The sequence below is a fragment of the Stomoxys calcitrans genome, chromosome 2, assembly GCF_963082655.1.
Source record: "Stomoxys calcitrans chromosome 2, idStoCalc2.1, whole genome shotgun sequence".
Classification (NCBI taxonomy): domain Eukaryota; kingdom Metazoa; phylum Arthropoda; class Insecta; order Diptera; family Muscidae; genus Stomoxys; species Stomoxys calcitrans.
Window position 1 is genome coordinate 132398113 of NC_081553.1, and position 24064 is coordinate 132422176.

General features: G+C 35.5%; 2 protein-coding genes across 2 annotated transcripts in view; both read right to left on the minus strand.

The window, feature by feature from the left end:
- Positions 1–3598: 3598 nt before the first annotated feature.
- The window catches only part of LOC106090680 (putative mediator of RNA polymerase II transcription subunit 26), a 285790-nt gene continuing 265324 nt past the window's right edge, over positions 3599–24064 (minus strand). The window contains exons 4-5 of the mRNA XM_059363078.1: positions 11148–11296; positions 3599–3890 (exon numbers count right to left, since the gene is read on the minus strand). Of these exons, the coding sequence (XP_059219061.1) occupies positions 3863–3890; positions 11148–11296 (177 nt within the window). The 3' untranslated portion in view covers positions 3599–3862. The remainder of the gene's footprint in view (positions 3891–11147; positions 11297–24064) is intronic.
- The window catches only part of LOC106090679 (syntaxin-1A), a 237162-nt gene continuing 236575 nt past the window's right edge, over positions 23478–24064 (minus strand). Inside the window, exon 3 of the mRNA XM_059363079.1 lies at positions 23478–23716. The gene's annotated coding sequence lies outside the window, so the exon portion shown is untranslated. The remainder of the gene's footprint in view (positions 23717–24064) is intronic.

The following is a 24064-nucleotide window of genomic DNA, read 5'->3' on the forward strand; positions in this document are numbered from 1 at the left end:
CCAGAGTATGTCTCGATTATGACCAGGGGCCACACGACACACGTCACCCGTTTAACTGCCCAGTCAGACCCACTCGAATCACACCCAGATTTCTCGGGACGCGCCGCATCTTAGTCGCAGAGTTCCTGAATGTGGACACTCAACAGAATCAAGCAGACGAAAGATAGAATACAACAAACTTCTACAACAACAACGTAAACTAAAAACCCAAAACAAATTTTTGGTGGCAAAAAACTTTTTTGGATTTATTTAGGAAAGGCTATGATGAAAATTATACACTTTATTGGAGTAATAATAACAAATTGATTAAAGGGGAACGTGAAAGTGAAACTGCTGAACACAACCGATTAAATTTTCGCAAAAAAAAAATTGATGGATTTTTGTGGATTTTAAAGCGGTTTTCGACAAAATATCAAATAATAAAATTTGTAAAACTTATAGAAAGTATATCTTATATGTAAAAAAGTGTTTGTTTGTAGGTTTGTTTGTTTGTCTGTATGTTTGTGTGTTCCTTATAGACTCAGAAACGGCTGAACCGATTTTCTCGAAATTTTCACAGATGGTCCATAATGACCCCGTGGTGAATATAGGGTACTACATTTTTTGATATCTGAAGGGAGGGCGGACCCTCCCCCTTACCCTAAATTTCAGAAACGCCAGATCTCGGAGATGGGTGGTGCGATTTAAGCGAAATTTTGTGTGCACTCATATAGTACCCTAAAAATAAAAATTTGGTATCCAAATTTCGGATGGGGTACCTAGGGGGGCTGCCCCACCCTAAAACCTATGAAACATATATTTATACCAATCACGACAATATGGGACTCAAATGAAAGGCATTTAGGATAAGAAAACGTACCTGATATCCAATTGTCGGACCAAGTTCTAGGGGGACCACCCAAGCCCCAAAACACCCCTAAATCGGACATATTTACCGACCATGGCAATATGGGACTCAAATGAAAGGTATTTGCGAGTAGAATACGAATCTGATATCCAAATGTGGGACCACGTTTCTGGTTGTCCACCCCTTTCCCAAAACACCCCCCAAACAGGACTTATTTACTGGCCATGGGAATATGGGGCTTAAATAAAAGGTATTTGAATCTGATATCCAAATATGGGTCCAAGTGTTTAGGGGGCCGCCTCTCACCAAAAACATCCCCCAAAGGGGGCAATTTTTCAATTGAAAGGTCTTTGGGAGTAAAGCACGAATTTGATACCAATATTCGGGAAAAGTGTCTATGGGGCCACCCCCCCCCCCCCCCCCACAATACCAACCAAATAGTAAGTATTTTCTGACAATATGAGGTTCAAATAAGAGGGTTTTCAAAGTAGAACACGAATCCGATATATATCTTCAAGGCCAACTCACTGAGTGGCCGCCCATCCCCCAAAACACCCCCCAAGCCGGTCATGTTTGCCGACTATGGAAATATGGGGCTCAAATTAAAGGTATGTGGGAGTAGACCACGTATCTGATATCAACATTAGGGGCCAACTGTCAAGTGGACGTCCCACCACCATAACAACCCCAAATAGGACGTATTTGCTCACTAAGACAATTTGGGTCTTAAAGAGAGTGGAACTAAATATTCATATTAGGGCCAATACCCCATATTTGCTGACTTTTGCAATAAGGAGTTTAAATGTGATTAGAAAGCTAATTTGATATCCAATTTTGAGGTCATTGGCAATATGGGGTTCAAATAAATGATATATAGATATATGACAATAGAGCACGTTGCTCATATATTTTCAGGGCTTAGAATTTGGGGGACCACCCCACTCCCCAAAACACCCCTAAATCGGGCATATTCACCCACCATGACAATGGGCTTAAATGAAAGGTATTGGGGGGTAGAGCAAGAATTGATACCCATTTTCGGGACCAATCTTCTGGGGGTCTACCCCTTTCTCAAAATACCCCACAAACAGCAATTTTTTAGTGACCATCGCAATATGGGGCTCGAATAAAGGTATTTGGGAGTAGAATACGAATCCGATATCCAAACGTGGGACCATGTATTTAGGGCATCATCCGTTTCCCAAAACACCCCCAAAGAAAAAAAATTTTCGACCATGCCAATAAGTGGCTCAAATGAAAGGTATTTGAGATTAGAAAACGAATTTGATAATCAATTTTGGGGCCATGTGTTTGGGGGACGCCTCATCCTGTAAACTCCTCTTCAGCCAATGGCAATATGGGGTTTAAATAAATGGTATTTGAGACAAGAGACATAAAACACCTCTAAATACGGGAAAACATAAGAATATCGGGCTGAAATGAAGTATTTTAAGAATGGAGTACACCTTACATCCAAACTTAAATTCGTAGACCAATAAAGTTCATATGGGATTCACATAAAGGCACTTATATTGTTAAACTGTAAGTCAAGCGATATACTATTTTCGTAGCATGGTATTTTACTAAAAGAGCTTTAATTGCCGAAAATAAATATTCCAAGAAAAATTTTGCTCCATATAAAGTAAAAGAAGGCGCAGCGGAGCGGGCCCGGGTAGTACAAACATACAAAGGCGACGGTGTGGACTGAAAATCTTCGATACTGAAGTAGGGGTTAAGCAAGGGTGTTTATTATATCCATATCGTTATTCTGGCGGAAGATGCTGATATTCTGCAGGATATGATAAATAAACTCGAAAGCTACTGTGACATGGGGAATCTAGAAGTAAATATGTCAAAATCAGAGGTTGTCATTTTCCGTAAACGAGGCAGCCAAGAAATGGATGAAATATGAATTTTCAAGGGTACGACTCTGAAAGTAGCCAATCAATATAAATATCTTGGACTTAGTATATTAACATCACAAATGAAATTCGAAAAACTTTTATAAATAAGAACAAAAGAATCGAAAAATATTATAAACTCAACATGGAAAGATTTTCTAGGGGAAAAAGAAAAACGATTGAGTATGAAATGGAACATATACTCAGTGGTTTGCAGATTGATACAATCGTATGCAGCACAGGTTCAGGGGTATAAGCAATTCGGTGAAGTCAACAACCTACAAAGGTAATTTGTTAAGAAGATTATGGGACTACCACGTAACCCGCCTTATTATGTATTAGCATTGGAAACCAATATGGAAGAAGCAAATCTTTTTACTGGCTTAGGTGTATGTCGTTAGTGGCATGCAATTTCAAATTTGTCCATGAACATTCCACTAAGGCACTGGGACAAACTTCTCACAAATCAACGAGTGCTCCTTTTTACAGCCGAGTCCGAACGGCGTGCCGCAGAGCGATACCTCTTTGGGGAGAAGTTTTTACATGGCAATGTACCTCACAAATGTCGCCAGCATTAGGAGGGCATAACCTGCGCCTAAAAATTTTCTGATGTTCCTGCCTGGATTTGAACCTAGGCGTTCAGCGTCAGAGGCGGACATGCTAACCTGTGCGCTGCGGTGGCCTCCATAGTGGCATGGGACGGATTAATATCCGCAACCTTTTTTTCAACCTAACCTAATCTAATTTCTTCTTTGAGAGCGAAAATAGTTATTAATTTTTCATATATTTGATCACAACTCACCTGTTATAATCGTACAATACTCCGATGGGTAAATAAAAACACTTGCGGTTGTAGGTGTTTAAATGTTTGTTTTTATTTTTATTGTAGTTGTAACATTTGAATGTTTTGATTTTACAATAATCAATGTTTAATGTTTTTTTTTTAATTTTTACTTATTTTCTTTTAGATAACTTTTTAAAGGGTAAACATCTTGTATAATGTTTGTTTGTTGTTGTCTCTTTAGTCCTTACTTGTTGATATTTTTGTGGTTTTGTTTTTTCCTCTTTTTTTTTGTTTCTTTTATTTATTGTTATAACACAAATTCATCAAGTTTCAGCTTTTTGCAGTCCCTTTATTATTTCTGTAAAGAGGAAAGAAAACAAATAATGTGGAAGATTAATGAATGGAAATCAAAAGTGATTGGGTGCATGAAGTTAGGGGGAAATGATGATGAACTCTAACATTTATCAATATTTTTTCATTCAGGGGTTCGAAAAGCTGATAAAAAGCTCGGTTTTCGTTCTTTGACGAACGCTTTGTTTGGATAAACACACAAAATTGAAAGGAAGCGATTCTTGTTAAACAACGAAAATAGTTTATGAGGTACTGTAATGAGGTTTTTGGAGAATTTTATAAAAACGACTTGAATAGGGGCAAGAAGTCGAAATGGGGACAAGTTCATTCATTGTTCTCTTCTAGAATGCAGGAAAAAGTAATTTTTTTATTTCCCAACATCAATTGTTGCATACTTTTGTCCCACAGTATAGGCTTGTAGATGTTGACTATGTTGGATGCATAAAAAGAAATCAAAATTATTATGGCTGTTTTATCATTACGCTCTACACATTCTGGGTGCTATACATATCTCTGTTCATCATTCCTACTCTCTTTATAGTTTGCCTTTGCCTTCGCCTCTGCTTTCGTGTCAATATCACCTTCTGTCTTCCTTTATTCTGTTTGCAAAATCAGTAGTTTCTGTAGTGGCCATTTGAATAAATTATTTCCAACAAACAATGTGCTGCGTGAGGATCGCTCAAGGAATGGTGGTGAGGGATTGGCCTTCGTGATACACCATTCCGTGCGCCTGGCGCTATTGACCCCTACATGGAATGAATGGGGATAGCAGTCAGGTCCTGTACTGCCGAGATAGAGCTATACAACGTGTACAAACCACCGGTTGATAGATGTGTCCTAATTAATGCTAAGCTTACAACCCCGACATAAGTGGGTTACTATCTGGCCAAAATCGAATGGTTCTAGGGGACTTTAATGCGCATCACTGGCAAGTCGTCATCTCTTTATGGTTCGACCACCTCCCCATAATTCTCACCATCGACCGACCTCCCGACTTCATAACCTCTGAGCGCCCGATGTTTATCAATCAGAAGAAGGCCGGCTTCAGTGAACTGCCACCCCCCTCGGATGTGCTAGTGCCCGAGAGGAAATTCCGAGACATCATTAACGCAGCAGCCGCTCGCTTTATACCAGCCGATCGAATACCCAAAGTGCGGCCCAATTTCCGGCACAGGCAGTGGTACTCGCAGACAAGCGTGATGGGATTCGTTGTATGGAACTCACTAACCCCAGAATCAGGTAGACCATGAACATAAGCGGAATTTGTGGCTGGAACACTTGGAGCAATGTAACTTAGTCATCGGTTTAGGCAACTACTATTAACAACTTAGGTCTACTATTAAGTCACTCTCGGACCCCGGTAGACGGGATAACAGGACCTCAGTCACTTTTGGCGAAGTAACCGTGGCTTATACGAAGAGATGCGCCAGGTTGTTCAACCGTCAATTTATTGTGCATCCCGAGAGTGACAGGGCAAGGAGGAAAGCCATTTGCCGTAACCGTGGTCTCCGAACATATGGACAGCCATCACAATTTGCCGTGGGTGAAGTTACGTATGTCAGCCATGGCGCTAAATGATCCAAGGCGTTGGGCCCCGATGAAATCTCTACATTGATGTTGAAGAATCTTAATTTACGTGGAGTTGAGTACCTTACTACTGTCCTCAACCTGTCTTTGAACACTCTTATAGTTCCCGATGTCTGGAAAATGGGCAGAGTGATCCCGTTACTGAAGCCGGGTAAGGACTCGAGTTTGGGGGAGTCGAACAGAACGATCTCCCTTCTCTCACCAGTAGCAAAGATGCTTGAGGCATTACTCTTCCCGAGCCTCGTAGGAGAATTTCCATTCGCCTAGCATCAAAATGAATTTCGAAGACTGCATAGCACAACAACAGCTTTGCATGCCATCACTGCACACATCATCAGCCCAGGCCATGTGATAGTATGGTTCTCGTGGCATTGGATCTATCGAAGGCATTCGACACGGTCAGCCATGCCAAACTATTTGTGGACATCGCCAACACGTCCCTCCACCCAGGCCTGAAACGCTGGGTCGCGAATTATCTATGTGGTCGCCAGTCATTTGTGGAATTTAGGGATAGGAAATCGAAGCATCGTAGAGTGAAACAGGGAGTTCCCCAAGGTGGGGTGATATCTCCAACACTATTTAACCCGAACCTATCCTCCATTCCACCCCCTCCAGACGGCATAGAGATCGTATCATATGAGGACGATTGTACGATCATGGCGATGGGTTGAACGTCTACCTCAACGAACTTGCCTCATACTTCGCTGCAAGAAATCTGAAAATATCTGCTACCAAATCTTCAGCCACATTGTTCACTACTACGCGTGAGGTGAATACTGAGCTGACTGTGATGGTCGATGGAGATATGATTCCGATCACATTTGACAGCTCTTACACATTCTTTCCACATGCCACATGCCATGCAATTTGCGATAAAGTCAAAAGTAGAAACAAGGTCCTCAGATCTCTTGCTGGCAGCGCTAGGGGTGCAGACAAAGAAACCTTGTTGACCACGTACAAAGCAATTGGCCGGTCTGTGGTAAGTTATGCAGCGACAGTGTGGTCTCGTCAGCTTTGTGACACGCAGTGGAATAAAATTCAGATCTGTCAGAATGTCGCCCTATGAACTGCGACGGCCTGTCTCCTCAGTTCTCATGTGGACCACCTCCATCAGGAGACAAAGATACTACCAGTGCGAAGACATAACTACATGCTATCTAAGCAATACCTTTTGGGCTGTTATCGCATAGATCATCCAAATCATCATATTGTGGATAGATATCCACCGCCCAGAAGTAGATCAACATGATCTAGAGCGTAAGGTTCAGCGCTACAAGAGAGAACCTCTAGAGATCAAGCGGCATATCATGCAGGTCTAGACAACATTCATGCAGACACGGTAGCAAATGCGGTAAATGGCTACCGGCCTTAAAACGCCTTAGAACACTGCTTTACGCACGGCAACATAGAATGACGCTCGATTTCAGTCGTCAACATTGAAAATTCTTCAACTTTTGGGCGTTGCTTTTGTGGCGTAGCTGCATTTTTCAACGCGACGCTAAAAAAAAACGCAACGCGCTCATTCTGTTATGACCTTAAGTCGATTTAGCAATGCCTGTCCGTACGTCCTCGTGTCCGTTCGTCTGTGGAAATTACGATAGCAGTCGAACGCGTAGAGCTAGCTGCACGAAATTTTCCATAGATACTTTTTATTATGTAGGTCGTTGGGGATTGCAAAAGGGCCATATCGGTTCAGATTTGGATATAGCTCCCATATAAAGTGGTCCTTCGACTTGACTTCTTAAGCTGCTAGAAGCTGCAATTACTAACCGATTAGGCTGATATTTTGCACATAGTGTTCCGTTACGGCTTTCAAAAATCGTGCAAAGTATGGTCTGAATCGGTCTATAACCTAATATATCTTCCATATTGCTGCCTTCATTCAACAATAGCTTTCAAATGCATTCATGGTTTTGATGAGTGCTTCCTAATGCTTTTTTTATAATACCGCAATAAACTGAAAAACCATTTGCTCAGTATTCGTTGACATTTTGGTGTGGTGCGAAACATAGAGTTAAAAATTTTAGAAAAAATTAAAAGTCCCTTGCCCCAACAGCACTGCCTAAAAAAAAATAGACCTATCGGGGCCATATGGGGCTTGAATGAAAGGTATTCGGAAGTAGAGTACGAATATCATAATAAAACTTGGGTTCAAATATCTAGGGGCCGGTCGAAACCCACCCAATTAGAGATCCGCAGATCCTTCCTGCGTATAGCCTGATCGGCCTTCATATATAACTTTTAATTCCTTTTTTTTTGGGAGTGGAATTTCACTCTGATAAATCCTTTCATTTGTGTACAATATATTCTCAGTCGTCCTATATGACAGTTTAGTGTTGTTTATATTGGGAGGGGAATGGGGAGGGGGATTTCCCTCTGATAAGTTCTTTCATTTGTGTGCTATATGTTCTCAGTCATCCTACATGACAGTTTGGTGTTGTTTATTTTGGGAGAGGAAGGTCGGTTCCTCCGACACTAAGACCTAAAATACAATTTATTTGAGTCCTTTATTGTCGGGACCTACATGTCCTGCTGAACGGCAGGACGTAACCTAGATATTTGGATCCTTATTCGAACTCTACTGTCATAGACCTTTCTTTTAATTCCCATATTATACTGATCGAACTACACATTCTATTAAAGGGTATTTGGTGGGAGGGCAGACTATGTCCTAGGGATCGACAAAGGCGACTTTCGACTAATCGATTAGTCGACTGTTTGGGTAAAAAAGTCGAAGTCGACTTTCGATGATTAAAAAGTCGAATATTCGATTTTGAAGTCGAATAGTCGAAAAGTCAAAAAAAAAAATGTACAAAGAAAAAACAACTGCCCGATATACAAGTTTGGCTTTTGCAATGATGCTGCTACTTTGCTAAGCAAGAACTTTCTCCAAATTTTAAGATTCATAACTCTTTGATTTACCCTTGTTGTCATAAATAACACGTGCCAAAGTTTGTGTATCCAAGCCCAATTTTAGGATTACGTCATTATAAGTGTAAGATTCATCTTAATAGTTTTGTGTTTATGGAAACTAAATTTTGGCACAAATGTATTTTTTTTATCCATTATGTCCGAGGATGGGCTGTATAGGACTAGATCTTTTCATTGCCTCCACATAGACTGCTCTCCAAATTTGAAATCTTCAGCTCCTATAAGGCGTATTTAATGTCCAATTTTGGCTTGGCTTAGTTTGGAAAAATTAATGTACTAGGTGTCATTTGAACCACGAGCTGTATGACGACGATAGAAAAGTTATATCCATCAAAATACAACGTTTGCGTTGACTAGGCTATGTTGTCAGAATGGATAAAGAAACTCCAGCAAATTCTAACAGAGTGACCAAGTGGAGAACGACATCTCGAAACTAGGTGTCAGAAATTGGAGAAAAAGCGCAGAAGATCGATGCGTTTGGGCATCTATTCTACGTTCGGCTAGGGGAATAAATTAGTTTGGAAAGGCCAATTAAAGTAAAGTAAAGTAACATACCCATCCCAGTCCATATTTTGATATAGCTACTATATAGATCGATCTTCAGATTAAACATATTAACCTATAAAATACGAATATGGTCCATATCAGTCCAACTTTGGGTGTAGGTTCCATATTAATGTACAGGCAATTTTCGGTATTTTTGCACAGAAACCCACATTTTATCTAAAATTTTGTAAACAACTTTTTCTCGGCCTGACGAAAGTATAATCCATATATAGACGAATCGACCAATATTTTACAGTAGCTCCTATATAAGGGTACATTTCACAATAGATTTTTGCACCGAATTTAGCGAAGAGTTTTTTGCACCGAATTTAGCTAAGTTTAGATTGAATTTAGAATAGATTGACTCCAATTTGGGGTACGCGGTCTCTTTTCATATTCAATGGTGACGACAACAACACAGTTTAGAAATTTCTACATTTTTGAAATATGGGCTAATTTTGCATTTAAAATTTTTCTTTATACCTCCCCTTTATGAAAATACTAAGAAATTATCATATTATTGATGGCAAAAGTTTACAAAAACTTGTCGGAAATTGAAGTATTTTATTGAGAAAATTTCGAAAAATTATGACAAAACGTCAAAACATCTACATTTTGCAAAGTCGAAAAGTCGAATTTTTGCACAGAAATTCGAAAAGTCTAAAAGTTGACTTTTGCCATTTTGATAAAAGTCGAAAAGTCTAAACTTGGGATTTTGGACATTTATGCCAGTTTTGGGAATTTTTACTTAGGAAAACGACTTGTTGCGCAGCGTATGTGGTTGTGCTCTTTTTGAGCGTCGTGAAATGTAAATTTTCCCTAGATGAAAAAACCAGTTATAGCGAAACAAACACTTTTCATCAATATTTTCCGCTTATTTTTTTATATGGAGTTTCACCAAATATGTTTCATTTAATAACCATATTTACACAATTGATAAATATGTCCTGTTGAGGGGTTTTGGGGGTGGGGAGGCCCCTTAGACACCAAGGAATAAAATTTTATGTCAGATTCTTGCTCTACTTTTAAATAGCTTTCATTTGGTCTCCATATTGCCCCAATTGGTAAATATGCCCTGCTGGCCGGTTTTAAGGGGTGATGAGGCACTTCAGATACCAGGGAATAAATTTGTATGTCAGATTTGTTCACTACTTTAAAATACCTTTCATTTGATACCCATTTTGCCCAAAGCAGTGAAAGTGTCCTATTGTGGGGGTGGGGGACCCCCCGAAAACTTAGGGTAGAATTTGTATACCAAGTTTGTACTCTACTCTTAAATACCTTTCATTTGATACTCATATTGTCCTAATCGGTGGAAGCCAGCGTAGCGCAGAGGTAAGCATGTCCGTTTATGACGCTGAACTCTTCGGTTCGAATCCTGGCGAGACCATTAGAAAAAAATTTAAGCGGTGGTTTTCTCCTTCCAATGCTGGCAACATTTGTGAGGTACTATGCCATGTAAAACTTTTCTCCAAAGAGGTGTCGCACTGCGGTACGCCGTTCGGACTCGGCTATAAAAAAAGGAGGCCCCTTATCATGGAGCTTAAACTTGAGTCAAACAATTTGACTCGATTCTTCATAAAATTTCGTAATGTAGAAATAAATAATTTTCTCTTCTAAGTTTAAGTGCAGTAAAGGTCCCTTTACACTGTCTCATCTTTCAAAGTCGAAACATTGGTAACATCCACTTATGATAAGTGAGAAGTTTGCCCCTTAGTGGAATGTTCATAGGCAAAATTTGCAAAACTGCATTGTCCCAATCGGTAAACATGTCCGTTCGGGTGGGTTTTGGGATGGGAGCGCCCCCTAGGTTATTTGACCCTAAAGTTTAATACCAATTTTGTGTTTTTGTGGTGGCATACAAATTTTCGCTTAAATCGGTGCGGCCATCACCGAGATCTGGCGTTTTTGAATATTGGAGCAAGGGGGAGCAAGGGTCCACCATCAGATGTAATTATATATAATAGGATATGGCAAATCCAATTTGATCTAATTAGATCCAACTTTATCTTATCCCAGATATATTTGGATCTAGCCAATCAATTTTTTTACTCGGGAATTGAATTAATTTTTTTTTAACTTTTAGCAGAATCCGTGATGGTGTGTGACAAATATTCGCCCGGCCGAACTTAGCGTGTTATCCTCTTTTATCACGTTTTAGAGGGGAAAATACCATGAGACATTCACACTTCATACTTACATTGCTATATATTTAAGGCTATCACAGTGTATCTTATACTCCATTGGCACAGAAGCAGGTAAATTTAATATCCTCCGGAGTGTATCACGGATACGTGTCGTACTGAAATAATCAGAGGCAGTGCGATTCCATACGGATAAGGTGCATTCCTGTTTATGAAAATAAAAATTACGATAAAAAAATTAAAAAATATGCACAAACAGAGATGATATATATTTAACAAGTTGGTATATGATGACCGAAAACCATTGATGTTTAAGGAGATAAAAGTGCCACAGAATTGTATGACCTGAATATCCTAAACTGTTTCCAGCATATGAATATGTTGAATTGATTGATTTTGCAGACTAATTTTTTCCCCTGATTTTGTGCGGCTTTTTATCATAGTTTTACAACGTCTTCTTGACTAAGATCGTAGAAAATAAAATGCGCCTTCGGTTTTTTGTTGTTGTTTTTTATTTAATAATTTTATTTGTTATTTTTATCAATTGAATATTTTGTTGAAATTAATTTGTTGTTATTAGTTTCGTTTTGCTTTGTTACTGTTTGTATTAGACCAATTAACTGCTTTTAATCAATCCAAATAAAAAAAGGAAATACTAATGTAATTAATATAAATTGTTGTTGTTTGTATGTTATGTACTTTATGTTTTTTAATACATACGTTCTTTTTTTTACTTTTATTTTTATTTGCTTTGTTCTTTTTTTTTTGTTGGATTCTTCTTTATAATACTAACACTTAACTTGTAATTCAATAAATAACTAATATTTTGTTGTTGTTGTTAAATAGTTGTAAATTTTTTTATTTTTTCTTGACTAGGGAAAGAGAAAATATATAAGATTTCTTTTCTTAAATTGTTAGAATAATAGATTTTTTTCTTGAACTTTTTTATGTTTATATTTGTATATTAAATTGTTTTTGTTAAATATATGCCCTCTTCAATTTAATAGTGTAACAATTAATGAGTATTGATTTGCTTGTATTTTCCAAAACGTTTCCATATATTTCAATTAAATTTTTCATTGTTTAATAGAGGCAGCACTGTTTACACTTAGAGAAATATTGCAATTCTAGAGTAATCTTTTGGATGTCTTGGAGCCAAAATGTAACAATAATTTCTATTTAGGGCTTTATTTGGGATACACATTTAAAGGTCATTCCGTGCAATCCTAGCCGACACAATTTTTTTTTTGGTTGTTTACTTGGACCTTTGAAGCATGTTTAAACAATATCGGATGCATTTGTTTCAAATCACATAGCCAATTATATAAATCATGTGTTGCTTCCACATTTGAGACTACAAAACCATTACAAAATGAAAGGAAGGAATTTTTTTTTTTTGCTTTTATGAAGTAGAAAGAAAGGCCAGAACAAAAATACATTTTGATAAATTTCTGACTTTCCTTCTGCTCCACAATTTGACCCGATTCTTCATAAAATTTCGTAATGTATTAATGTAGAAATGAATAATTTTCTCTTCTAAGTGTAAGTGCAGTAAAGGTCCCTTTACACTGTCTCGTCTTACAAAGCCGAAATATTGGTAACATCCACTTATTAAGGGGAGAAACGCATGCACTGAGCCATAGTTAAGGTGAGACGTCAAGTTCTGTATTAATGTTAAAAAACATTTACAAGTGATCAATTGTGAAAAACAATAGAAGGTTAAGTTAAGTTCGAATATTTAATCAACGAGTTTAGAGATGTTAATTGTTTAAAGTTGATTGAAGTGGAACATACTGAACAAAATACAATGAAAGGCATTTAACCTATAAAAAAATAATTAAAGGGTTTGAAAACATCACGATAAACCAGAAACCCCGAAAAGAGAGGAAGATATACAGTTGCATGTGAATATTAGGGCCTTTCCCACGAAACTGAGTGACAAGCTATGACAAAGAAAGTTAGTCTTTTACTCATATCACCATGCAATATGTAATTATTCGCATGGCTTTACGTTTCGTGAGTGAGAGAATATGTGACCAGATCTATAGATAAATAAAAAACGATTTGATTGTTTCCATATAATTCAAATACAAGATGAGTTAACAGGGGTACATTTTGAGCAGAATCCATGGTGGTGGGTATCCAAGATTCGTCCCGGCCGAACTTAAAACGCTTGAACTTATTCCATTAAAATGCCATGCATTTGAGATAGTGAGTTGTATTATACATCTTTATATCCGTGCCGAGAAAATCGTTTAAACAACTTAAAAAACAGAAAAGTAGTCTTCACTTATTTGAGCAGTGGTCACAATATAAAAAAAAAAACCAAACACCGCAAATGTTCTCCAAATTCCCTAAGAGAAACCTAATGTTTAATAATCTTTCCACAAATGTTCAAAACATTTTTCACATGTCATACTCAGTGCTGCCGTTTTTGGTAGGTTTTAATTCTCTTGGTGGGATGGCTGACCTCAATTTTTGGTAGGGTTCTCCAATCGCCGGGGATAACTCAAAATTAATTCACTTCTTGTCGTTTCTGTGTATTTGTTAAAATAGTCATGGATGACGAGGAGCCAAATACTGTTACAAAGGGTCTCATTGCTTCAAATTTCTGGAAAAAAGTCATAAGTTCTGATATCGGCCGTTACTAGTATGTATGTTAAGGAATCTCTTCTAAATTTGTTGTGTGCCATCAATGCCTTCAATCGGAAAACAGGGCTATGTGGCAGTTGCATACAAATATGGCAGATCTGGCCTATACTGTGAAGTTTAGGGGTTTATGCAACTCACTGTTACGGCAAAAATTGGGTAGTAAAAAGGCATTTTTGGGTCCAAACACTGAAATCGGGAGATTGCTTTGTCCAAACTCGGCACGGTTGTTCATTGTAATTGGGGCAAAAATACGACTTTATGAACTCAAGATTTCTTATCGGGAGATCGTTATCAAGATATAGGCCATCTTTGAACGTAAGGCTTTAGAGTGATTTCAACAAACAAACAGACGGACTGACATGTCTTGATCCTAGATCATGGAAAACGATGATCTAGTACTTTGTAGCGTTGAAAATGTATAGTTTGATGTGCTCTAAATGGAATGGCAAAATGGTCAACTCTCATATATACCTCATTTTTGGCTTGTAGAACATTTGTCAGGATTTTTTTGTTAAATTTTGCTAGGCAATAATTTTCCTGAGTAGTAATACTGGTCATATTTTTGTCTCAAGGACAAACGGTATTGATTTAAGAAAAATTCGGTTCAAAATTACATAAATTTCATTAAAATATGTTCATATTTTTTTTTTCACGATACGCACGATAGCCCAAATTAAAGTGAGTGACACTTGTCTTCTTATTAGAGACACCAATACTCGATTATAAAGCAATTCGCTTACGTCTTCATTCACATTGCCACTCACCCGATTATTCCTTTTTCTGCTGCTTATTGCAAATAAGATGCAAATCAGCTGTTTGTCTGATAACGTGCTAGTGAATGTAAATTGCAAATTTTGCCCATGAACATTCCACTAAGGAACAGGGGCAAATTTCTGAGCAGTCCGATTGAAGTTAAAGCTCAATGATAAGGGGCCTCCATTTTATAGCCGAGTCCGAACGACGTGCCGAAAGTCGACACCTCTTTGGAGAGAAGTTTTACATGGCATAGTACCTCACAAATGTTGCCAGTATTAGCAGGGGAAAACCACCGCTGAATATTTTTTTCTGATGGTCTCGCCAGGATTCGAACCCAGGCGTTCAGCGTCGTAGGCGGACATGCTAAACTCTGCGCTACGATGGCTTCCAAGGTGCTAGTGAATGGAATACATAAACTTAGTGGGACAGACAGGCTGTTAAAATTTTGAATGATATGAATTTTTAGGAAAGTCGAGTTTTTCTTCAAACTGGTTGATTTAGCTGATGTATATCTAGGAGATCTTCTCGAATACATAATATTAAGAAGAGAAAGCTACGTAAGGCGATAGCAGGATCAGCACACATCGAGAAGACATTTGGAAGGGCTTGGGCTGGCACTCCTTTAGGAATTAACACGCATATGGGCATGTCAATTATGTGCTTGCTTTCCTAAGATCTATGGACCAACACTTTCTTTCTTCAACTTCTCTTCCATACTTTGTTTCTCTCGAGAGTATCACAGAAGAATAAAACAGTCGTCTGAGTGGACTCAGCTGGGGTGGTTAATTTTCACTACGACTCAGTGCATTTTGGATATAACTTGGTTAAGCTGCATTAGCTTTAAAGAGTAAATCTTAGAAGGCTGTACATTCGACAATTTCTTTGCCACAGCCTTAAACAAATGCAGCAGGAAAAAAATGTTAGATCTAAGAAATGAATTGTCGGCAAATCTTGCTTGTCTAGTGAGAATATACCATTGGGTAGTTTGTTGAATTAGCAGACCGGATAATGTGACAACAGTGCGCTGTGGGACCTTTCGAAACAATGCAAATTCAACGATGCTTCTTGATTTTGATTATTTCCAGTTGCATGTGAGATGCTTTGTAGACCTTTTTTTATTTTACTACATACAAACATATTACATACATATGTATGCATATATACAATACATATGAAACTATCTACATAAATATGTATGTATTTATGGATGTTTAGTTTATCTTTAGCTTTTATCAATATATTGGGGGCATTAATGAACGTTTCCGTTTTAGTGGAGTGGGCGCGGACGTGTATACATAGTATTTACGAGTATGTGTAAGGGGGATAGTGGTGGCAAGTGTTGATTTTCATTTGTTTTAGTTTTTCCTTTTTTTATTATTATTATATTCATTTTTCTTTTAAGGTAAACAATTCAAATTGCACATTGATATATAGATTTTTGTTAGAATTTAAATAAATTTATTATATATAATATATTTATATGTTTTTCGGATTTCTGATGTATTGTAATTGATTTTTACCCGATCTTTGTTTTTTTCTTGTGTTATTTTGTGGCTGCATGTAAAGTTGTTGTTATTTATTATGTTAATAGGCTAAGTACAGGCTAAAGTTGTTGTCAATCTTGTTTTGGAGTTTTTGATTTTACATATATTATGTATTTAAAATATGTATATTCTATATATATATTATGTAAATTTGTCATCATTTTATAATTTATTTAATTTTTTTTTCTGCCCATACATACATTTTTGTCATTTTTGCGTTTAAGTGTTTGTCTTGTTTGCGATTATATTATTTTTTGTTTTAATTCATTTAATAACCTTTTATTTTCAATTTCATTTGAAAACAAAACAAAAACTACTATTGCTTATATTCAGATATAAACGTTATGCAAATTTTTAATATGTCTGAGTGGTGTATGTTTTTGTGTATATATTTTTTTTTTGTTGAATTGTGTGTATGTGTGTGAGGGTTCTGTTTTGCGATTGTAAAATTTTATTGTTGAATTCTCAGTGGGGTTATTGCTGATGTTCGATTCATGTCCATTTTTATATATATGTATGTATGTATCGTTTATTTAACTCTCCTATTTATGTATACGTCTGTATATAAGTATATTAAATAGTTAAGTTTTTGCATGCTTTTAGATTGCTTCTTGGGCTGTTTTGTTGTAGTTTTGTTTGTTCTTGATTTTCTCATAAAATAACTAAACTATAAACTTTTATTTTGCCGTAAAGAAACCATTTTCGTGTGTTGTTTGATTCGATTCATTGGCCCTTTGCTTCGTAGGGTTTTTTGCAAATGGTTTTGCTTAATATTTGATATGCTTTAATACACACACACACCAACACATTGTAGACCTAGAAATTTTCCAGCATTTTAGTCAATTGTTTCTTTACCTTTTTCAAAATGAAATTTAAATGAAGTTTGGCATAATACAAATTATAATATTGAAAAGTTTATTCCTTTGACCTGTGGAAAATTTATCCCAAGGGCAACCTTTTTAGGATGCACCAGGACACGCACGTGTAACCTACACCTTTAACCTAGATCTGCAACCTGCACCAAATGTCTAGAAGAGCGCAACTGTCGCTGCTTATTCCAAAGTGATGATAGATTATTTGCCGGAAATTTATTGAGCCAAAAAAATGTGTCAACGTTAAATAAGGCAAACTTATATCCCATATACCAACTTATCTCAATGATTGCAAGTTAAATCTTCATAGTTATTAATAGTTTTATTATATTAATTTAGGAAAATTCTATCAATTTCATTTGGTCGAAAAATGAAACATGACACCCGTAAGATATATCGGAATGCGTTCAGCTTTACTCCTCAACTTCTTATTGGGACGCAAATCAGCTGTTTGTCTGATAGCGTACCAATGAATGAAAGCAATAAACTTGGCGGGACAGGCCCTTAACTTTCACCCTTTCCGTTGACAGATCAATTTTAATAAGTATCAATATTTTCCGTTTGAATAAATAATTGATGCGTAACATTATACAAATGTAAGTTCCTAAATGTAGTGTTCATGGGGAATTTAGTAGGTTCCAAAATGATTTAAAGAGTTGTTCGAAAGTAACCAGAACATTTTCTATGGATCTTCCTCCTTTTCTAAAGAAGTGACCTGCCTTCCTAAATTTGTCATGGCTTTTGTCAAACAGATCACACTTTTCTTTGCCTGTACAATCCCTATCTTGTATGGGATAAGACAGAATTTACTAACGGAAATTTGGGGAAGCAATAAACCCCTTAACCTAACCTAATCAGTTGCTTCATAAGTTTTTGCGGTATTTATCATTCAAGTTGTCAACTTGTTTTTTTTTTGACTTTCATTCACTGTTTGTTTATGTTTAACCTTTTTGTGACATTTGATGATATTTTCAATCGTTTCCATTCACATTCACAATGTTCATAGGGGCCTTTGCACATTTTGTTTTCGATAAATGACGATACTTTCTATTGGTGTCCATATTAGGATAATTGTAAATCACATATTGCGACAGCTCTGTGGCATTTTGTAGCATACACTCAAGGTAAGAATTTGTGATGAGCTGACCTAAACTTGTAAAATACTGGTTTCAAGAGCTGCTTTTTAAAAATCTTCAATACAACTTTCTTCGAAGTTGAAAATGTCGAAAGGCAAAGGATGTTCTCATCTGAGGGGTTGTCCAAATATATTTCCGTTAATAACACTTTATTGAACGATATTCCTTTTTTTAAGTCTAGTACTGACCTAGACTTTACACGAACAACTGCCAAAACGCACTATAAGAAAATGGTGACGAAGATAATGCAAACACATTCCGTACAAGTGGTACTGAGTTCTACGAGCAATAATTAAATAGGCATTTTCGCTGTGAATGAAGTCTGTTCTAGGCTTTAGAAGGAAATCGATAAAGAATACCGGTTTAAGTTATCTATCCAAATAACGAACCAATGAGAGCGACAATGATTACAGTAGTTTTAAGTTGCCTCTCACTTAAGTGCACATTGGTCATAACCGTCTCTTTTTTGAATATTTGTTGTTTTCTTTGCAATAATACGATAAAACAGTCGGACCTCGATTATCCGGGATAGAAAAAGAAATTTTTGTAATTTTACATTGCTTCGATTATCCGTGATTACCTCTATTATCCGGGAGCATGAGCATATTTTACGACTGTGAATAACCCAAGCAAAATGAAAGTAAATCGAAGATGCAAATTCCTTCGTTCTCATACTTTTTTTCTTCAGAAAGTGACTTTTTGGGTTTCAAAACTGAAAAGCCTTGAAATACGCAGAAGAACCGAAAGTGTATTAAGAAATTTAAGAATGATCGTTAAGAATAATGTAAGGGAACACAAATACAGGCTTTCTGTAAAAGGAAAATGTTAAAATATATTCCATTCCAAATTGAACTTAAGTTGGGAATGTGATTATTCTAACAGCTGGTTGCAAAAGTTTAAAAAGCGGAATGCAATTCCCAAGCATAAGGCAGGACGAGAAAAAGCTTCAGCTGACACAAAAATTTTGTGGAAAATTGATTGACATTATCAAGGGAAAAAGTAGGCAATGAGACAAATTTATAATGCAGATGAAGCTGTATTATTTTGGTACTGTTTGCAATAAAGCAGTTCGGTATGCCATAATGACGCAGTCATAGATGGTCATAAGGTGTCAAAGGATGAACCAACTGCATTATTGTATTCTTATGCTGCTGGTACTCTCAAATGCAAGGCGTTTGTTATTGAAAAGAAAGAGCTTTAAAGAATCTCAACAAACTTCCCGTCATTTGTAAAATCAATAAAAAAAAACGTAGGTAACTCCACAAATATTTTTAAGAATGGTTTTACAACATTTTGTTCCGAACTAAGGGATTATTTTAAGAAAATTGGTCTGAAAGATGATAGCAAAATCCTTCTGGAATTAGACAACTGTCCATCACATCCAGACGTAAAATTACTTAAATTCAGCTGACGGCCCAGCGTGCAATATGGAACTTTACATACCATTATCGAAAAAAGTATCTACTCGTGTTTCAAATATAGAGAAATGACAGATAACATACACCCGATAACACAACGTAAATGTTAAATGTAACGAATGATTTTAGTAGGGATATGAAAATATAGCTCAGATATAATAATGCTTCCCAATTTGCCGTTTTGTCCGATGAGGAAATACCACAGATAAGACACAAAAGGAAAATAGATCAGAATTAATCTGAAATAGTTCAGACTAATTCATCTGATGATGATGTAATTCTTTGAGAACGCTGGCGGTTCTGGCATTTCAAACCAAGATAAATTTTTAAAATTTTGTGTAAAACCTTTAAAAAAAACATTACTCTTTCGGTTCCGAACATCCCGGATAAAGGAGCTCTGACTGTATAATAATTATTTTAAATTCAATTGTTTATTAAAATATTATATATATTTATATTTGACCTGCTTTTGAAAATACCTGTTTTCGATAATAAACTCCCAGGGAATTAATTTCTCTCTCGAATAAAACCCTCCTATTCTGATTGAATGGTGAGAGAAAAAATTTGGGTGAGGGAATTTCGAATTTTCGAAAACAGCTGTTTTGCTTCAGCTGTTTTATTTCGGCTAAAAATTTTACTATTTTTTTTGAAAAAAGAACTTTTTCGGAAAAATAACCAAAAAAGGTTATAAGGTTGTTAAAAAGTTTACAAGCATGTTTAGTGTTGCTTTTGTAATGTTTGTTTTACTTTCTGCGATAGTGCACAATTATGGCCTGTGTTGTGATAAAAAACTTTCCGTCCTCATCCAACAATCGTTGGCTAAAATGAGATGCGTCAGAGTGGTCTGGCGGACGTTGGCGTATTCCCTTGTCAAAAGGAGAATATGTGGTTGAATCTACCGGATCGTGAAGTAAAGAGTGAAGTAAAAAATAATTTGCGTACATAATAAATTGTTCGTGAATAATAAGAAGTGGTAAAATTTTTTATAAATTTATATTTAGAATAGGGCTGATAATAAAAAATTGCTAAGGTATATTCAAATACATGCACATTAAGGCAGTTATATGCAATTGTATATACCTAGACATTGAGGCAGGTAAATGCATTTGTTAAAAGTGCTTTTTTAACTACATCTTCACAAATTAGATTACAAAAGTAACATGACTACTAAGTCAAAACTACTGTATATCATGAGCACATTTGTTAGAAATTTAATAAAAACGGTCTCGTGTAAATTTTGGTTTTGTTGCTAATGTCGATTTCCCGGAAAGGTATGTACATCCGAGATAATATTTTACGTCTTTAGAATATAACTAAAGTTGCTGTAACAAGCTTTACGATATGAATTTCCATTAAACTCGCATTAAATTAAAATAACTTGTTATATCTATCATGGGATTTTGGGTGGACAGTGAGCCTAGGCCATTTTTTAAGGAGTAGATCTATGTTAAAGAGTAGGTTTTCAGTATTTCTTTGTAACTAAATGCATTGGAGAATTTGCTTTAAGCAATGCGCTTACTAAGGTCCATCAGATCATTCCAAGAAATGTATTGCAATAACAAAAATTTAATAGACATATTTTACATTAACACAATAAGCAATATATAAACGGTTTAAACACTTTTCCAGTTTCTTAGACTATATGAAGTTTTTTTTTAAAGGTTTGTGCTATATTTTTTTCATATAAATTATCTATTGTTGTCTGAATATATCGTATATGGTTGCTGTTGTAATTGTTTTTTGGTTTACTATTTTCATGAGCATAAACAAGGGATTTAACTTATGCCTTTTTGCCATATTTCTCGCAGAATGGCTCTTTCATAAATATTTTATATAACATTTTATCTAAATGTACTAATTGATCTTTTCAGTATTTCATTATTATTTTTTTTTTGTTTTGTATAAATGAATTACGTCACGAAAATATATAAAATTTTAGTATGAATGCACATGTCTATAGATTAATAAAATTACATTTTTTTTTAATGTTTTTATCATGAATTTTTTTCTTGTTCTCTTTTAAGCAATATTTGTCATTTTTAATAAGAAAATATAATTACATCAACATTCACACTGAGAAGAAAGAAATTGTCCAAGTTATATCTAATCATGTATATCTAAAGCTAAATGTATATTTAAGACATCTAAAATTGCAAGCTATTCTTGTTTTGCCTATTGGGTGTAGGAGAGGTTAACTAACAAAGTATAACAAAATATTTATTAATTGCAAGGACATGGCGAACGTAACAATTATTTACATTTTTATTATTATACACCCCTTTCCTTATATTACAAACACAACATTTTGGTTATAATCAACATTATTTTCCTAATTAAAAAAAAGAGCTATTTAATGTTATTTATGGTTTTGGGCTGAAGTAACCAAATCAACTGTCATGTATTTAATTTGACATAATGTCAGCTCAGAATGCACTCAAAGCGAACAGCTGATTGTTCATTCCTTTAAGATCGTTTTGATTATCAATCTACAAAATATTGTTGTAGGGGTGCAAATAAATAACATAGGATTTATCACACTTTTAAATAATTTTTTTTTCAATAACTGTTTGTCTAACTATTTCACAAATGTAATGGAAAATGGAATAATAGGAAATTCTTTATGCACGTAAAAATTAACACACATATTTAGTAATAATCGTTCGCGTTTTCAATTTACTTCCCGGACATGGATTGAGAGAAAATTGAGGAGTTTCACAATTGATAAGCTGCAATTTTTATTGTGTGTAATGAATTTCAAAAAGACAATTTTAAAAATATCAAGAAATCGACTTAATATGGAGTGGTTGTTGGTCAACATCATTATGTAGCCTTTTGCATGCTTTTGGTTTGCTTTTATTTTGTAATTTTTATAGTTGATAGTTTTTCATTTACTCTCGATTAGTCCTGAGATATGAAAAAGTATGCGTTCACTCCGTGGTACTGACAACTTTTTCATATAGTTTGAATATATATCAGAATATTCTTACAGGAGCTAGCGGCAATCAACACCACCTGAATTACAGCATCTTGTGGACGTTAATCTGGCAACATACAATTGTTGATATACTTGACAGTACTTATTATTGAGGTTGTCAACTTGTTCTTTGTTAACACTCATTGCATAGTATTAATGGTATTTTCAGATAACACATTTTGACATCCTCAATGTTTTGATTTCGACAAGCGATGTGGCCTTCTTTTGCTGAACTCTGAATTTAGACCAGAAAACTATTTTAGGGGCTCTTCCACTTGTTGTTGTGGGCAAACCACTCGTTCTTCTTTATTATTCCGTCAATATGCATATAATGGGAGTAACCATTACAGATTGCTCATTTTTAAAACTTATTTATATAAAATAAAATGTAGTTTTTGTCATTTAAACTAATAGTCCAAGAGTTAATGTAATTTGGTTAATAACGGCACTGGAACTTTGCCAATATGAAGTTAGGTTTTTAAATACAATAAATTTAATAACATTATTTCGTTTTAGTTTTATTAATACAAGTCGCTGAAAAATAATTGCTAGATATTTTTTTTATAGATTTTAACTAATTTAGATATTGTAATAAAATGACCTATCTATAAAAATCTATAGAACTTATTTAAAATAACAATGCCACAAATAAATAAACAGGTAGTGTTTCTGCATGGCTACTCCAGAAGACCTGGAAGGTTGGTACAGTGTACCACCATTTCAAAGGAAGTGATTGCCATTCATTTTTTAATTAAATATTTAAATATAAATGCAGAGATTGGCATGCACACACTCTTAATTCCTGCAGATGACGATATGTACTTTCGTCGATAGTATTATGTTAGGTTAACCTAATCTTGTATTAAGTTACAGTTACAAAATGTATGCTGTTATTGCCAAGTGCTTCCAAAAGTACATATCTTCCAAAATATACACATCTTACTAAAGTTAATAGTCTAAAATAAATTCATTCCAATTAAAAAGCCAAAAAGGACAAAACAACATTACATAATGATAAAAAAAAACAAAAAACATTTAAATTGGAAAGTTAATTTTAATTGAAATTTCTTGCTCACAATACAAGCAAGAGAATATCAAGATTTCGGCAATGGTAAGGTAATTCAGCTCGAAACACCACTTTCGTTGAACTTTTACAAATTGGATTGAATGTCCGTTTCGTTTTGCGTGGCACTCCTCCTGTCTCTTTCCCTCTACAGCTTTCTCATTTATTGCCTTTAACTTGGCCTTCTTAGTTATGTTACCTTGCTGGTAGCTGGAAAAAAATAAGAAACCAATTTTTGTTGATGTTCAATGCTCCCCTAAGATTTTCGTTTTCGTGGAAATAAGGTTAACGCTGAATTGTGTGGTGTTCTCTTCCTCGGGACAAAAATTAGCCAATGGCCTTGCTTTCTTTAAATTTTCTTATTGTGGTTTTGCGTGTATTTTGATGTTTTCTTGTTTTTTGTTATTGCATATTTCGATGTTTTATATTTTAATTTGTGTATTAATTTTTTTATATCCTCAAATTGTTCGTGTTAGAAGTTTAATTTTGAAAATTGTATGAATGAAGTAGGCTACACATTAACTCATTCCATTGAAGCGCCCTGTGATAGGCAACAGT